The sequence below is a fragment of the Ciconia boyciana genome, chromosome 18, assembly GCF_034638445.1.
Source record: "Ciconia boyciana chromosome 18, ASM3463844v1, whole genome shotgun sequence".
NCBI classification, from domain to species: Eukaryota; Metazoa; Chordata; class Aves; order Ciconiiformes; family Ciconiidae; genus Ciconia; species Ciconia boyciana.
In genome coordinates, this window is record NC_132951.1 from 11304329 (window position 1) to 11323138 (window position 18810).

An 18810-nucleotide genomic window follows, 5' to 3' on the forward strand; every position below is an offset into this window, starting at 1 on the left:
TGGCAAAGGGACTCTGTCCAGCCCCTCCGAGTGCAAGGGACCTGTTTCTCTTAGTTTCTCATCACTCACCTAGACAGGAACCAAACAGGACAGGAACCAAACAGGACACCAGAAGAGACACAGGGAAGAAGCAGCATGTGGACTATTAAGAAAAGTGTCACCCCTTCGTGAACACTACTTAGTCAGGGTGACTTCACCCTGCACTGAGCCCCCGTGGCCCCCAGGGATGTCAGTGAGCCCGTGTACCAGCAGCCTGCATGGAGTGGGGGAGCCTTCCTAGATTCCCTTCTGCCCCGCCAACATACACTGCAGACATCAAGCAAGAGAGACTACTGCTGGTGAAACAGGTAAAATGACAAGTCGTCTGGCTCACACACAAGTTAGTGGGATGAGTAAGGACATGTTACAACCATGCAGATGCTTCAGCAAACTAATTGGACTAGAAGACACTTCCAGCACCAACGCGAAGTTGTTCAGAGCAAGTCAGATACGTCTACTCCTGTACAGAGAGATCGACACAAACACAGCCCTCATGGGAGAGCACTTAACTCACGCCACCTTCTGCACTGTCCCCCACTTTGGCCTTGGATCCCATGTTGTCATCAGGATCCAAATTCAGCAGCTCAAGAAGGAAAACTAGCAGCTGGGTAGTGAAGCTGGGAGCAAGTTTATTCCATGACAAATTTCCATCTGTCCTTGGGCTATTAATGTTATTTTCCAAAGATTTATTTTAGCTCTACTTGGGTACATGAAGATTCACTGTTGTGGATCAGACAACTGCCCTCTTTAGACAAGGAACTAAAACAATTTGCTTCACTAACACATGCTGGACTGGCTCTATGTACAAAGCCTTCTGGGGTGCGTGATGACTGATAACGTGGGCTGTCTTACTGTGCATTAGATTCAAATCCAAATAAATGCAATATTTTAAGGGAACCAGAGTAGTTCTTCACACAGAAAGGTCTTAGACATACATTGTAACTCATCAGAATGAAAATCTTTATGGTCCATTGTGAGACCAAGATCATACCAGACACTGAGCACCAATGTTAATTGCCAAGGTCACTGTTACATCCTTTGGGCTTTTGGCATTTTGGAGTAAAATCCATTTTTCTGTTAAATGCTCAGTTGTCCTCTCCGCAGAGGAGCTTCTTCAGACCCTGGGGGAGATGGGGGTAAAGCAGTCTTTGCCATAGAAGAGTGATGCTCCCAGCTGCCTAGACAGCTTGGTCTCTCCCTTGAGTGCGGGTTGAGGGCAGCTGTCTAGATACATCTCCTAAATACTGCTGAGGGCAGCTCCAGGGAGAATCCAGCTGCTCAAGGTTAACCATCGCACCAAATACTTAGAGAATGGGACAAAGGCCTTTTTTTTCCCCCCTCAGCTCTTCTAGAAAAAAGGCATTTTGGAAAGGAGGTGCTAGCCTGGGACTGCCTCTTAATGTGGGCATCCTGTGGCCATCTAGATCCTTCTGAGGGCTTTTTGCAGCTGTATTGGTCCTCAGGCCCCTCTGTGCTTGCATGTTAGCACAAAAGGGCTGGCACAGTACCCCTGGGGAGCCGCAATCTGCTCTGTGAGCAGTGGGGTTACATAAACCTGCCCAGTCTTCCTGCCTGGCTCCTGCAATTGCACCCAGAAAACCCAGTGTTATTTGATCACTAGCAAGATCTCCTCACCCATCAAAATTCAACAAGCATCCCTCAAGTTACAGTGATAAAAACTCCTTATTACTCCCTTTCCTGGACAGTCCTCCTCCTTACAGGCTCCAGCTTGCCACACAGTCCACACGACCCTATGCCACCTCCATGGTATCCATCCCAGCCAAACGGTCTTCAAGACACAGCAGCCCTGCTCCGCACGCTCTGCAGCTGTGCCTGCAGCAGTTCAATCGCACTCTGCAGAGAAGCCTTTTCATTACCCAAACAGAGGTCAACGACAGAATTGCTGATGTATATCACTGCTCTGCAAAACTCCCAACAGCACCTCTCATGTTCTCCTCCCCAGCTCCTCCTTGCAGTGGTCACGAGGTTCCGCAAACCACTGGGCATCACTCATTCTGGAGGCAACATCCATTGCACCAGCACACGTGCCGTGCCACACAAACCAGCCTTCTTGTGCACCAGACACACAGGGCCAAGCACTGAAGAGGCTGTGCGATAACAACTGAACTTCTGAAACACCTGAGGCCATGAAGGGCTGCCCAACAAGCATCCGAAACTGCGGTGGGGCTGGGGTCCTCTTCACTCCCTGGAGAAGAGAGCTGAACACTAACTGCCCGCAATCTTTACAGCTGGCCAGGGTCTGCTTGCATGGCACAGCCGAAAACCCACATCGACAAAAGCCCATCATTGCTATCCAATCTCCTCTTTATCACAAGATAAATGCTGATGGGCTCCCACTGTACAATCCTGCCTAGACCTTAGGCATCCACAGGAGGTGAAGGGACATGCTGGCCACTCAACACAAGGATGACATGACTCCATCCTCTATCCTGACTACTCAGCACCACCGAGGTATACAACTCCTACTCCTGTATTTGTCAGCCATGTGAACAAGCCATTTTCTAACAAAGACTCGCCTCTGTCCAAAAAATTCTGATAAATCTCTTTCTTTTTAAAGATACACTGTCTATTTATTTACAGCATCTTTAGTTTTGATTCCTATTTCTCTTCATTATTGATGAAAAAGCCACCACCCTTAAGTTGCTAAAAAAAAATAATTCTTCCTGGCAATTTCCCAGTTAAGAAAACCTGATGTTTTTCTCCCACTTTGTTTTGAACAGTGCTGAAGCGATCATGGCAGTTTTTAACCAATGACACAAATTCTGTGTTATCCTTCTTAGTAGGCTGCCAAAATACACGAGCTTTGGCACATTTAAAAAAACAGAACAGCTCTGATTAAAACAGTGGCTAAGTGATGTGCCTCGTGACGCCAGCAGAGGGAAACCAGGACCCTTCTCTAATACCTGGACAAGGAATCAGTCCCCATCCCCTTTTCTTTCCTTTCTGTTCTCTAAAAAAAGATTAAAGAAATAGACTTCTGGTTACTAGAGATGTTAATTTTGCCTAGGTTTCAGATTTCTGAGGTGCATTTGTAGATGCAGCAACAGCACATAAAAGTATTCAGCTAACCTCAAACAAATTCCAAATATTTGGGAGAGGGCTAGGGAAACTGCATCTTAAATTTTTTAAATATATATATTGTATATCTTCCTGCCTGAGACACAGATCCTGTAAATTATATTTGGAAGCTTAAAAGAAACTTGACAGTGTTCCTTTAAGAAGATGGAGATTAGCTATCTTGAGTACTGCAGCATCATTCACCTCCACATTTCCAACACAGCCACTGCTAATGTCCCTATGAACAGCAACACAGACAGGGACAACCACGTTCAACGTCATCAAGCGTCACTAATGACACCCGAAGGGCCCATGCAACACCAGGCAAGGTTATGGCTATGGGAGAAAACGGGCCCTACCTCTGTATAACAGCTGCAGAATCATTCTCTCGTTTCCGTCTCTTCCTCTCTGCGTAGCCCCTGAACGCCCTGGGAAACCATTTTAAGCCATTAACCAACTACACAGCTTTGAACTGGAGAGGACACGAAACACAGACAGGAAAGCTCTCACCAGACAACAGAGAGAGATTAGGCTGACCGAGGAAGACAGACAGCCCTTGCAGGACTGCGTGCGAGTCAGGGGCCAGGCAAAAGTCTCACCAAACCAAAGGTCCTCACTCTCTAGGGTAGGTGGCTGGAGAAGCAGTTGTTCCTAAAGCAAACAGAAGAGTGGCCAGAGCACAGTCCAAAGAATGGGGGCGAGGAGCCATCATCCCTGCTATGGAGGAGACTGCAGACACAAAACCTCTGTACACCAGGATCAAGAGGGACAAAAGCATGCTAGCAACTGTAGTCTCCATTTCGAAGATGAGGATGGTTGTGGTGTGATCCATGTAGGCCTACCAGGTGCAGCCATCTAACCTCTTGCCAGCTGACAAACAGCCCTAGCATAGGGAAAGCACGAGTGAATATGATGGACGGGAGAGGAGAGGAGAGTTTATCCAGGACACCAACAGACAAGGAAATGAAAAAATTAAGATTATACTTACGAGATGCTAGAGATTCCAGGAGACGCAGGGAAAAAGAAAGAGAAGAGGAATTCATTAGTGCTCAGCCCTGGCCAGCGTTCTGAGGGAATTCTCACTCCAGAAGGAATATTTCTTGTTAGGTGGAAAGAAATTGCTTTTCAAATTAAACATTTCTCAGTGGTGAGACTCCTACTTGACGGAGCTAAATCCTAGCTGGGGCGGGGTTGGCATGAGGCTTGGATGCAAATTAAGCTGCAGATCCAGAGAACATGCAGGTGTACAACTGACAGCTGAATGTGGCCTGTCAGGCTACGATGGGACCTCCACATCACGGGTTTCTGGAGCAGGGAGACCTTCTCCCACAGTGACAAAGACTTGCGAAGTCAGCTCACGCCGCCTGGTCTATGAAGGAAGCAGGCATGGTGGGCTGAAAACACTAGAGCAGAGGCCAGGAGGACAAGGGCAGCTGGGGGAGCCATTCCAACCAGCTTAGGGAAGTGCCCTGAACTTTTGGAGATGTTTCCATGCCATTTCTAGAGGCAGCACAGAATCTCCGGAAACGTTAACCAGGGAGCTACGTTAATGAGGGAGCTGTGCTCCTCAAGGATTTCCTTATGGCACTGTTCCCCAAACCAACCTCACTTTGGCCTCCAACAGCTCCAAGCCTTGTAAGCCCTGCCATGGGCCACCATCCTGCAATAAACCTTGTGCACAGCAAAGATGACTTCAGATAGCAAAGGATGTGCCTGAAGGCAAAGGAAATGTGCTGATTTTGTGCATGGTTTGGTGTGTCAGATCAGAACCATAAAATACCATTCACTGTTACCAGCCAACATTTCTAAAGAGCAAAGCATCTCTCAGATTGCCCTCAGACTGCCCACAGGCCCTGTCAGCCTGGTGCCCAGGAGTGTTAACCAGCTGGGGTGCCACCAGACTTACGATCCCTGAAGAGGAGGCAGAGGGACACAGAGGTCAGGTCACAGAAGCAGCACTAGGACAATACAGAGAGAGCAGAAGCCTATGGAGACTCCTCACTCCCACTGTCGGGGTGGGATTAGCACCCTACCACCATGCGTCAGATTCTGCAGAGTGGCACCAGGCAAATGCCTCCCCCATGCTGTTCCCCATGCTGGGAGGGTGGGTCACACCTCCAGCTGAGCTGGAGGGAAAGGGCATGAAAATAAGCGTTTTTTCGGGGGGATGCAGATCCCTTCCAATATCTCAGCAGCCACCCCTCTCCCCAGCACTGGATCCAGCCCTCCCTGCATCAGTCCTTACAGGTCTGATCCAGTCTGGGTTATACCAACATCAACAATCAGCCTCTTTTTGGGATTTGGGAAGGACAAGGTATGAGGGAAAGAAGAAATGGCAGAGAAATAGATTACAAAAAGGACATCAGATTAGACAAGGAGAAATAAAGAGAGCAGTAGAGCTGAAGGTGACGCAGACATGGGAAGAAGGACACAGGAAAAAGGTGACAAGGCTGGAGAAGGGCCTTAGAAGGCAGAACAGCATCTCATTTCCCTCATTGCTTGCCTTGGCTTTCCAGCCAGGTGGGAAATACTTGAAACCAGGAAGACTGGTTTTCCTGACAAGACTGGTTTTCCTGACTGGATTTCCTGACAAGTTGGGTACAACCTGGAAATGCGGCTTCCCCTTATTCTCCTCAGTCCTTCCAGAACTGCCTCCTCCCAACACACAGCAACCAGGGGCACCAAAGGCTGCGTGGAGTGTGGAGGGAGAGGCTGCTCCTAACTCAGATCTGTTCACGCTTTGCAGAGATTTTACTGACACCTTCTTCAAATGACCAGACCAGCACAGAAGCTGTAGGGCTATATCTCATCCTATAGAGACACACTCCTCTGGAGTGACGGATGCAGGGCAAGCCTGGAATAATGTTCCCTCAGGGCAGTGGCTGCAGCAGAAGCAAGTGGTGGAGAGTCTCAGCTAGTGCTCCCACAGGATCCTCACTCGGCAGAGGCAGCCAGGGACATGGCACAGTGTCACAGAGAAAATAAGGGAAGCAGAGAAGAGTTGGGTAGCCCAGGGAGTTAAAGAAGGTAAAACCAAACAAGTGGGAGTAGTAGGAAAGAACTAATAAGTGCAAAAAAGAAATTAATAAGGAACAAGGTTCTCTCTCTCTTTCACGTCCGGACTGCGGTGCCAAACATACAACTCGATTGCTCCAGGCTCTCACAAACAGCTTTGAGTGAGCCACAAACTTTAAGATACATGGTAAAAGCTATGGCAGTAGTTTCACTTACGCTTGCATAGTTGTAGTAGCAGTTTGAAAACTGAAGAGGTTCTCTTTTGGGAACCAGGTTCGTATGGGGACATCATCTGGAAAAGAGAGAGCAAAACCTGAGAACCCAGTGGGCAGAGACATCGTTCAGACAGCAAGACTTTCCAAGCTCTTTCTCTTCGTACTTTTCTTCAGCATCCTGCCCTGTACTACACAGGAGAGTCTCATCCTTCTCATATATATGCACACTACAAAACACTGAGTGTTTTGTAAATTTGTGCTAAGCCTGTTTATCAGGCTACTAACTGAAGAATGAAAGCTCTATCCCAAGCGTGGAAGATTAGAATAATCCAGGAATTACAGAAGAGACATTTGAACAAGAAAAAAAAACAGGGGAAAGAAACATTCTTCAGGCATTTTCAGGCATTCAGAGGCATTTTCCAGCCTCTGCCTTTTCCTTACTACCATTAGTCTGAAATGTCCCATTCATCCAGTTCTTTCTGATACAGCCTCCTGTGGAAGACAAGAAGCATTCATCTTCCTCTCTTCACAACTGTAAGCCTGAGAAAGACTCTTTCCTACCATTGAAGTTTCAATAAACCCCTCACACACCTGCTCCTGATGACCTGGCCTTCATGAGTTCTTCTGGTTTTGGAAGTCAACCTGCACATCAGCTATACAATCTGCAGACAACTCTTGTGCTTATTTAGTCCCCTATGTTTGTAAACTGCCCTGCCTGAACCAACTGCGGATTATTTCCTAATTCCGTTGCATTAGGACACCGCATCATCTTCACATAACGACCACTAAGACAAAAAGCAGGCAGCAGAATAAGTCACTAATTATGCGTGTGGAATGGTGGTGACCAGAAGGAGGAATCTGATCAAGAAGCAGCTCCTACTGACAACTCTCAGGCTGAAGTTGGTCAGGCAGGGAATCAGAGGTGTATCAAAATCCACTGACACAAGACGTGCGAGACCTCAGTGGACTGGATCCCTGGCATTTGGGACGACCTGATTTTTCACCTTGCTTCACTCCCGATTTGTGGCTTCCTTGCTTAATGCCTTGCCACATGTTGCTGATCACGTTTTGCTTCACTCATTCAAGTTTTAAGATCATTAGCAACTACAGTATACTAACTACTAGTCATTAATATTCTGGCATTGTCAAGAGTATTTTTTTTAATTCATTTTCATTGGTCAAAACCCAATCAAACCCTTCATGCCTACTGCAGACATAATTACTACAGACCAGATACCTTACCAAATGTTTTGTCCAGATCATCATCTACTACAGACTGATCCTGCTGTTCCCTCACAGTACAAAAAATGGCTGCAATTACAGATGCAAAAAATGCTAAGTGCAACTGGGGAGGCTTCCTTTGAAGTGAAGCTTCCAAGAAATCATATAGAAAGCTGTAACAGACACTCCTTCTCAGCTAACAGTTTATGCCAAGCCTTGTATAAAGGCACCCTAAGGAAATATATATGTTAAATGAAAACTGCATTCTAGTATGCTAAATACTTATTATGAAGTTCCTATGTCTGGTCTCCTCCAAAAAACAGATAGAGAAGAAATGCAAAACAGCTCAGACTGTAAATGAATTACTTGTTTGAAGTCTCAAACCCACAAAAGTGGTAAAGGAGGAGAAGTTGTACAAATTCCTTTTTAGCCAACAATTCTGTACAGACTTCTCAGGGACTATGCATCTCAAAGGACTGACAATCTCTTAATATATTTTACAGCTTTTAAGCCACTGCTTTGATTCAAAACAGAGCTTATGAACAACAGCTAATATCCTTATGAGGCTTTGCCTGGGCAATCGCTGGAAGCCTCCCCTCCTTTTCTGATAGACAGGAGTCAACATAGGAAAGAATCACACCCCTGCCCACAGCACTCAACGGAGAATAAAAGATTTGTGACTCTTCAGAGGTGCCTCTTTACCAGCCAGGAGCTGAACCATAGCAGAGAAGTACACAGCTGGAACACAGCTCAGCTCCAGAGCTCATCCAGCTAATTCAAATTCAGATTATGAGTACAGCTATTTTGCTTCCAGGAGCAGGTAGCACGCTCCTTTTTGGCCAGGCAGAGCATCTTGTTCTCCTTTCTTGTTACCATCAACTGTGATGAAACAGTCAAGGAACCATGGGCCTGGGTAAGACGGGAGGAACACCACTACTACCACATTCAGCATCTCCAGCCACTTACCAGGCTGCATGAAAATCTCAGCACCTCTGTCCATGAGTGGATGTGTTTGCATCAGACGCTGGGAGCAGCACAGGAGATGACAGCTTGTGCTTCTCTGGAATGGTGTTAGGCATCATAAACTCAGCATAAAAATCTGTATTAAGTTATGCCAATCTGGTCTAACTGCCATGAGTGTTGGTTTGCAGCAATAACGTGTCATGTAAATCCAAACAGAGAAAGCAGCACTGTAAAGTGAACCTCTGGGGAAATTAGTCTCTCTCTCTCGCCTCCATTCCTCTCTGCTCTGTTTTCGCTGCTAGCCATGCATGAAGGGCATTCCAAGAAATACATTTTGCAGCCTGTGACAGTTGTGCCATTCAATTCTCGGTTTTTCTCTGAGTAACAATGCTTGGATAGAGAGCGCAAACGAGACCAAGCTGAGAAAGCTTTCATTCCATGACACCAGTGCTATGATGGGATTTGGTCTCACAGCGCTGATGGTGCAGCCACACGTGCAAGCACTCAGAAGCTTGAGACAAGCACCGAGGGTAGCTGCTGCCCGCTTGTATGAAGCACAAAATACTCATGGAGCGCTGTCAACTCTGTTCCCATTTAAGTAACTATTCCAATATATTTTCAGAAAGGCAAACCTCCATTTCACATTGATAACTGGCCCTAACAAAAACTGCTGCCTAGTTGAAAATACATATTATAAATCCCAAGGCCCAGAAACAGAACATGGCATCTCTCTATAGTATTTGCTAGGACATGTTTTCCAGCAAACAGAGGCGTTTAGCTCCAGCTATGAGGAGTTAAACTCTTCCATTAGTGATCTGGAGCTCTCCTTTGGTTCTCTATCAAGTAACCTGCTTCAGTCCCACAGTGCATAGTACATTTTTGATTTGTTGAGGAAAGCTTTCAACATAAATCCATCAGCACTGGAACAGGAAATCTTCACTTTCTTAACTCAGTACGCACCATGAGGCTGCAACCGATTCAACTCAGCACCCTGATCTCCAGAAGACCAAGCCCTTGGGGTTGTGATCTCCTTTCCTGAAACGGCTTGCTTTCTCTGTCCTCACACAAGCTTTCTGGCTGTGTCATCATATGCAGAGCCATCTTTTAACAGGTAAAACACATATGATCATAAAACCATAAAAGGTTTCCATACAGGAAAACTCTTTTCTTGCATTTAAGCAACAAAAATAATAAAGTCTAAACTCGCACATGTAGTGTCTGATGTGAAACCCAAAAATTACAGGGAACAAACAGAGGAACAATGCTTAAAAACTATGCACGGGAGTTAGTGGGACTGTAGGTGTTCTGCACATTTGATAATCAGTTCTTTTTATTATTATTATTATTCAGTATTAGGCCATGTATTAACTTAGTCACAGAATTTCAAGCATCTAGGCATGAAAGTATGGTCCAGAACCCAAACTTTCAGTGATTTTACCTGCAGTAAATATCACTATGATATTTACTAGAAAACTATGAACCCTGGAAAGATGTACAGTTTGATCTCCGCAGTCCTTATACTCAATTTCTTTTCAAGGAGAAAACCTTGACCTTTCCTGGCTGGACACTCCGCTCTAAAAGCCTTGATGTGTGTTTATAAAAAAAAAGACAATCAGACAAATTAGGTCAGACTCTCTGCCAGCCACATACAGAGCTGACAGGCAAAGGTGGACTGCATACTAGTTTATAATTCAAAGCACATAGATTGTGACATATATTTGATTAATGGTTAGTTTTTAAAGACAATCAGGGATTTTTTAAATGTAATTGAATAATTACAAGCCCTATTCCCTGAGAACATTGAGCAAATGGATAGTGAGTGGGGAAGAAAGTCCCATATTGTGTTATTTGCTAGTATTTATGGAAAGCCCATGAGGTGGCACTACATGAGGGACCCTGCTAAACTGCTTCCAGCCACGCAGTCAAGCATTTCAGGGATGCACCAAAGTACCTGAGCTGAGTTGAGGCTCCCACTGAGCACCCTGGCACGTTCACAAAGATTTCAGCTACCTCAGCCCCAGAATGAGGCAGAGGAGAGAGGGTCCTGCTCTGAACTGCCTCCTGGATGAGCACAAATGCAGGTGTTTTGACACAGCCCCTCCTCTCTTGCTCTTCCTTCAACAGAAAGGGAGCCCACAGAGACCACCCTCACTAAGCTACATGAAGCTGTCATGAAAACCACCCAGGTCATCTGCTGCTTACAAGCTAGAAACAAAGACAACGGAGCTTGGACGAGCTGGCCTGAAACTGAGCTCAGCTTAATTTCAAACTCCTCCTTTGACAATCCCTTTCCATGGATGCTGGTGCAAGGTACCAGCAAGGTGCTGAAGGGGAAACACTACAGGGCCCAACTCGAGGCACACAGAGGCACAACAAAACCTCCATGCTGGGATGAGATGGGTGTCACCCTTCACCCCCGTGTCGGTGAGTCCCTTTGTGTCCTTCCAGCACCCAGCATTCACCCCTACTTACCAGACACTCGATCGACACTATACATCCTCTCCAGCCTTTTTCTGTGCCACCCAGTCTCACTGGATTGATGCTGCTCCAGGTCAAAGGAATGCTGGGAAGGGGCAGCCAGCCGGGTGCAGTTTGGGCACTCCTTGGAGCCGTGCCGGCTGCCTGGCCAGCCCTTGCAATGCCTGCTAATGCCGTGAGAGCCGCCAGCACTGTGCACTTGGTGGCCATGGTGGCATTCCTCTTGGGCAGCCCCTTTCATCACCACCAGTTCCATGCTTTCATTCTCATGGTCTGACAGCATCGGCCTCTCGCCGGAGATTGTGTAGACTCGTGGCTTCGGTCCCTCGCTTGGCATCTTCTCTGCCTGCTCCTCTGAGAAGCTCCTCTCAAACTTGCCATCTGAGATGACAGAGAGCCTGCGCTTGTTCTGTGCTGCCTGCTGCATCTCAGGGGAGTCCTCCTGTCCGATGTAGGAGTCTGCTAACAGGTGATCTGAAACAAATGGCACACTTTCCTTAAAACCAAAGCACCCTGGACACCAACAAATTCAGGAGGCTCTTTGTTACTGTTGCAGAAAGGGGAAGGGGAGAGACATATGGTACATTCTCCCAGGAACCTTTTCAGATGAATGCATGCCCATAGCCTTTTAAACCTCCAGAGCTGGTACTGAAATGAGAGACATCTCTCACAAATACACCCAATATTTTAAGTGTGCATGGCCACCAAACAAGGCTAGAAACAAATGCAGGTCTCATTGCACAGCCTGAAAATGCTTACGTGCAAAACAGCCCTTGTTCAGCTGCGCAGTCCTGTCTGCTTCAGGAGGTTTAGCCACGCACGGGCTACTGAGCTGGTGAAAGTTTGCATGACAAGGACCAGCACCAACTTCTCTAAGAAGTGACAAACTCTGAGTGTTTTGTACGCCAAGTTATTATTTTTTAGAACTAAGGGGCAAACCACCAGGGTTTGGTTTTTTCCCCCCTGCTTTTCTGCCAATTGGTTTGACATGAAAGAAATGCAAAAAGACGTCAGCCAACAGCTGCAACGCAGTGTCCCGCTCTCTGCAGCACCCCTGGTTAGCAGGCCTCATCGTGTGTGCAGATGGCAACAGCACAGCCTGTGGAAGCTGTCCTGAAGGAAAATGCAGCCGCTACCTTTGTAGGGTAGGAAGATCGAAAGGAGAGAGGCCCATGAGTGCAACTATCTTTGGAGCCCACACGCTGGATGAAGTGCCAGGAAATCTCAGCATTTCCATGGCAATTCCATGCATGAACCCAACAGTAGCTCCCACCCACCTGCTAATCCTTTTTTCAAGTGGCTGTTAATTACCTCTTACACTTCCCTTCAGATGGGAAGCAGCTAGGGGACTGTTAAAAAGGCTCAGCAGGGAATGCATTATTCATGTGACTACTACCCCAGAAAAAATAAAATCATTACTGTCCAGCACAGAGAGCAGCATTTTAAACAGCGGCAGAAAGCAAACCCAAGCCTTTACTTCACTAGATATTTAATGAACATCTTTCCTTCAGCTACTGAGCCGTGACCTGGAAGAACTCAGCAACAATCTGAGGCTTGGCAACCTTGTAGCTGGCCATGAAGAGATGAAGGAGGAAGAGACCTATCTCAGGACAAGTCTGATGTCGTATGTGTGCAATATGGACGTTTCACTGCTGCCACATTCTGCTTCTTATGAAGTGCTCTTGTGCCCCTCTGAAAAGAGCCTTCCCAGGCTGAGGACGTACACTTTCAGCTTTTGAATCTGAAGCCCATCCTGGATTGTGCTCATGTTGCCAAGGGCCTCTCCCCCTCCCCTGCTTGCAGCCGAGTCTGAACTGAATTTAGCTGGTATTGGTACAGCGTGTCACCCTTCTCATTTTTCTGCTTGAGATACAACTTCCTCCAGCACCACTAGGAGATAAACACATCTCTGGCCACTCTGCTCGAGAAGTGACTGTCAGGACCGTTCAGGCTGACACAACTCGGGTTCGTTTCACTTGTCTCCTAGTGAGACCTCACACTCTCCGGACACTGTAGCTGGGAGCTGTGTGACTCCTTGAGCTGACCAGGAGAAGGAGCCTGTAGGAGCCCTAAAGAAAGAGCTATGCCTCTTGAAGCTTGTCGTGGTTTAGCCCCAGCCGGCAGCTAAGCACCACGCAGCCGCTCGCTCACTTCCCCCCCGGTGGGATGGGGGAGAGAATCGGAAGAGCAAAAGTAAGAAAACTCGTGGGTTGAGATAAGAACAGTTTAATAATTGGAACAAAACAATAATAATAATGAAGAATTATAATGAGAAGGAAAACAACGAGAGAGAGAGAGAGGAACAAAACCCAAGGGAGGGAAAAAAGGGGGAAAAAAAAAAATTATACAACCGCTCACCACCTGCCGACTGACGCCCAGCCAGTCCCCGAGCAGCCGATCGCTACCCCCCGGCCAACTCCCCCCGTTTATATACTGAGCATGACGTCATATGGTATGGAATAGCCCTTTGGTCAGTTTGGATCAACTATTCTGGCTGTGCCCCCTCCCATTTCTTGGGCACCTGGCAGAGCATGGGGAGCTGAAGGAAAAAAAAAAAAAAAAGTCCTTGACCAATGTAAACACTGCTTAGCAACAGCCAAAACATCAGCGTGTTATCAATATTATTCTCATACTAAAATCCAAAGCACAGCACTATACCAGCTACTAGGAAGAAAATTAACTCTATCCCAGCCGAAACCAGGACAAAGCTATAGCTGATGCTGTCTTTCCAGATGTCACATGAAGTCCAAAATGCATGCCTAGGTGTAGTGAGGAGTCATGCACCTCACTGATACTGTCCAGGTAAAATATGAAAGGTGGGCAGTGGTCTACTTCACCCATGGTCTCCTGCACAGAGACAGCATGGACATCTGCACCTCCCTCCAGGAGGAGAGCCTGATGGACTACGAGGGCCATCACCAGAACAACTGCAAGCTATTCAAGAAGAAGCTGCCCCACCAGCTGTCATTCAGGTGGGATATGGTGTCATGGACCAACCAGTGCCGAAAGTGTTCACAGGCTCCAAAGTCTCTCCAACCACTTGTCACCCCTCCAGAGGCAGCAGGCCACCACATTTGTTCTACAGCAACTCAGACTCTCTCCAGTTCCAAGACTAACCGTGCTCTAGAGTGGGCATGTCTTGGGAAAACATCACCAAATGACTCGTCAAGATTTGCCAAGATCTGTGCTGGCTAATAGTGCCAAGCACACCATTTTTTAAATTAAAAACAAAGGCCAGTTCTAAGTACTCATCTCAACTTGTCAAACTTACTAATCTGTGTGGGCACAATGACACTACATATTTCTTAAGACACCACAAAATAGTGGCTGACAGCTGCCCCTGTTCCTCCTGAAATGAATACTTCTATGGAAGATGTATAGCCTCATTAGAGCAAACACACAGGACTATGTACCTTTACCCACGCACTGACAGCACCGCAATTCAGAGATCCGAGAACTTCTGAACTCTGGTATCTGTGGATAAATTGAAAAATGAAGTGTCCAAAGTATAGTATGTCTGAAAATGCTGATGATCACAAGTGCAGAGAGACAAATTCCAGTCTCTGTTTTATAAGCATTGAAGTCTGTTCAGCCCCATAAAATTTACAGACTTGTAAGTGGGACATGACTGGTTTCAAGTAAGAGTCAATTTTTTACTGAAATCATGGAAGGCTTATGATTCTTGACCAGATATATTTGACATAAACTACCTGTCTGATCTAGCATGCAAAATGTGAGGATAATCCTTTCTTCCTACCTTACTTGTTGCTTACTCAAGGTGTTTTCACTTGTACTTATCTAGGAGGTCTCATGGTCTACACTACAAAGGCCTGCTACCACACCAATATGCTTTCTCTTTGTCAAACAATTGGATAATTATTTCTTTTCATTAAATTTAGCACCTTCAGTAACTACACATTGGCGAAGCAACTTCATATGCAAAGGGAATGTGAAGCTTTATTCAAGACTTCTAGTTAATAAAGAATTTATCTACAGGAAAAAAAAATAGTATGGAAGGAAAAGAGATTCAAACATTCATCATAATGAATTATTGACTTCTAAAAATGAACCTGCACCATTTCAGGGAGCAAGCCTGCGCTAGCATTCACACACACATGCGTTCACATACACCAGCAGCCCGGAGGTGTTACCAGTGACTGGTTCCCCTGTCTGTGCTTGTCACCTGAATCCAGTTCACTGCAAAGCACTGCACCTGCTTCCACTATGGCATTTTAGGTTAATAGTTTGCTTCTGCTAGGAAAGAAGTCAAGCTGGTCCAGAAATCAATGCTGAATTAAATCTGAGCCACAGGGATGTTCAGTGAAGAGAGCCGAGAAATGGTAACAGGGGACTTCAGCAATAACTGGAATTGCCTTCTAAGAGTCAGCTGAAGCAGACTGCTGTTAACACCCTCTGCCTGGTTACTGCTGCTCCGTTTCATTTCATTTTTGCATTGCTCTTGCCACCTCTCCCACAACCAGCTGCTCCATCAAACTGCCACGCCAGCCCAGGACAGCGTGACTCGGGAAGCCTGGCACAGCGCCATCCTCTCCAGCCACCCTGATGAAGCTGACCTGGTAACAACTCTGCTCTCCCACCTGCTTTCATCAGCAACACCTTTGTCTCACGCAGCTGCAAAGCTACCACGGAGCAGGCAAATCAGCTTCCTCAAACAGATTTCTTTTCATCTAGATTTGTGCTCTACATGGGTTTATTGTGCCTGAGATACTTAACAGCAAGATGAAGGGAAGAGGACCAACGTACTTGATCTGTAGATCATGTGTCTATTGGTAACAGAAACATCCAAATCATATTTTCATCACTTCCCTGTCTACCTGGGCTAAGTCTAACAGCCTGTCCGGAGCCTGGGGGCTTGACAGTCCAGTCCCAACAGCCAATCCACTTCTCACCCCCCTTGTTATTTACTTGAACACGTGTCTCTGGCTTTACTTGCTCCTCTCTGATACTTCTTTCTTCATCTTCCACGCAACGCTGCCCAACACAGTCGTTAGGGCACGCGTATCACCAAAGACATGACCACCACCAGCAACAATGATCTGTACTGGTTAATTTGCGGTATCTTGGGAAAGAAAGAATCTACATTCTCAGTACATGTAGTTCCTGATAATTAGGCACTTACTACTATTAGATACTTACAATACATTCTTTCTCATCCAGTAACTCTAACTTGAGCACTTGCTCTGACCCAGGTAACTAACCGTGAAAGGACTTTCACATTTTCTTTCACTGTCACAACATTTCTCAAGAGGAGGTGATGTGCTGGGATAAGCCTCAGCTGACTGATGCCCATTCACAACAGTGGAGGGACTCACTGAGCCAAACTCATATCTGATGCAGACTGCCTTGTAACCCCATGGGATGAGAAGTTTATAAATCAAGGCAGAATATAGCCACAAGGCATAGACAGGAGCTTAAAAAAAAGTCCCAAATTTATTACTGTATTTAGCAGCCAAACTGATGATTAAAGCACCTTAGATTTAAAACCTCAGCTCCAGCATCAGAAGCAAAGTGGCAAAGGGGAATGCAGATACACCCTATTAAAAAAACATCTGTCATCCCAGAAAAATAAATTTCTGAGAAAGAGTTCTCTCTTCCCTGCTCCATCTCAGTTGGACCTCTCTGGACCTCATGTTTATGGTACCAACTTTAAATGAAAGCACTGTCTCGGCCACTGAAGATGAATGGAAAGACTTTAGGTTTACTTTATACGGACTTACAGCATTGTTCATAGTAGGAGGAATGAAGTTAATGCTTTTTTTATTTTACAGCAGGAGGAGTCCAGGTGATACCCTCAACGAGGAGAGCAGACAGGTGCACTGGCTAGAGCCCAGGGCATTGCAAAAACAGTAACATCCTTTCAAACAGCACAGCTGAGCAGTTTCTCTTGCAGTTTCAGCTCCGAGACGTCCCATATGCCTGCCACTGCCCCTCAGGTGTGCTAAGAGGCTGTCAGGTCCTGTTCTCCTCTGCTTCCTCTCTGAACGTGCATCGGAGCCATAATGCAAAGCTCCCTACCATGTCAGCTCTGTCCTTCTCAACACTAATGAACCGCAACGTGACCCAGCCAGCACAGGGCTCCTGCCTCCAGAGACAGGCTGGCAGCCGACCTCGCTGCTCTGCGGGTTTGAAACGTAGTCCAGAAATAGACATGGTAAAAACCAGGAAATTTGTTCAAAGTATTGAAGCACGAGGCAGGGAGATAAAAATGGAGATACAGCAATTAAAAAAAAAAAAGGTCACAGTGGCATTTCAGCCGTGCAGTAGATTCAGAGTCAAGTGAGCGAATGTCATGCACAACGTTTGCTATGAGATTACCCGAAGCCTGACCAAGCCAGCCCTGCCGTGACTTTATCAGGCACCCTGACCCTATCGCTCCCAAGGAAGGAACTCCCAAGGAAGGAACATCTGCAAAGCCACAGAGAAAAGGCAAGAGGTGCTTCAGTAAGGGAACTGCTCTGAGAAAACAGAAGGTTACTTAACTATGACAAAATGGTTCCAATTAATCTGCTGCGCTGAAATGGACCTAGAAAACAAACAAACTGAAGACGTCGTCGTCATTGTGCCTCATAGATTAGTAACCTTTTAGTCTGGCCTGTAACATTAATGCGAATAGATGAAATTGTTACTGTGAGACACAACCCAAAGGAGCAAGTGGCAGCTCCACCAACGGCCTTAGCATTTCCATGGTAACACTGTGACCTATGTTTTTATTCAGTTTATAAGCAAACAACATATTCCATGGCAAGTTTTAGGATACACCCACACCATACCTGTGCTGGCTGATCCTGGAAGCAGCCTGAAACCCTCAGAGATGAGATTTCATATCCCTGCTCTACGTTGAACTCGGGCTGCCTACAAACTCCTCTGGAGCACAGGCTCTTTCTAGAAAGGCCACCTCCATTGCTCAAGGCCAGCCACACCATGTCAGCACAGGGGTACACCAAGAGAGCTGGGCCAGATGCGCTGCTGGGGTCTGTCCTGGGGACAAGGGCAACATCCTCTAGGGAGAAAGGCAGACTCGGTGCTTACCCTGAATCAGGATCCACTGGCAGCTCCACAGTCTGAACATCTGCAAATTGAAGGTCTCTCTTAGAGCATTGTATAGCTGCAGCCTTACTTCACGGCTTCATAAAAAACACAGCTCGCAGGTCACTTGCTTGGACTGAAGCACCTGCATAGCCTCACACTGGAGTTTCTCAAGCCCCATGTCAGCTCCTGGCAGTGTCAGGAACCTCCTCTGTTGCATGGCTGCTGCCCTCCCCACCCACTCACACCCCCTCTTCTGAAGTGGCAGAAGCCCAGGGTGCAAACACAAGTGGTTACTTCGGTGCAGTCTCTGCACGTGGCACAGTAGCCTCGGCAAACACGTTTTTCTCCTCCCACCCCTACCCATTGCTATTTGGCTTGGGGAAGCTCACAGGTGCCCTCTTCTTACACACTCAGTGTTTTCACTGATGGCTGAGATGTCATGCAAAAACAAAGGAAAGAAGCGAAGATTACTTCTTTCAAGCTTAAAAAGAAGCTGCTTCCAGTTTCAGGTAACTATCCCCTTTGGTCTGTACTGATGCAAACCAGTCAGAGTAACCATGCTGTTTCTGTAACAATGACAGAGAATTTGGGTCAAGACCTGCTAGGCAGCTCTGGGGCGAGGCTCATCATCTCTGCAGCACCAAGCACACCTTACACTTGCTGGGATCTTTCCCTCTCTCTTGCTTCCAGAGCCTTTCACGCGCAGCTTGCCCAGAGCAGCCAGCCTGCAACAGGCAGACCAGCGCTGCAT

At 46.6% G+C, this 18810-nt stretch overlaps 1 protein-coding gene across 2 annotated transcripts in view; it reads right to left on the reverse strand.

The window, feature by feature from the left end:
* The window catches only part of NSMF (NMDA receptor synaptonuclear signaling and neuronal migration factor), a 50546-nt gene that overhangs the window by 18193 nt on the left and 13543 nt on the right, over positions 1-18810 (reverse strand). For both annotated transcript variants that reach the window (XM_072883248.1, XM_072883247.1), the window contains exons 3-4: positions 11004-11483; positions 6349-6424 (exon numbers count right to left, since the gene is read on the reverse strand). In XM_072883248.1, the coding sequence (XP_072739349.1) occupies positions 6349-6424; positions 11004-11483 (556 nt within the window). The remainder of the gene's footprint in view (positions 1-6348; positions 6425-11003; positions 11484-18810) is intronic.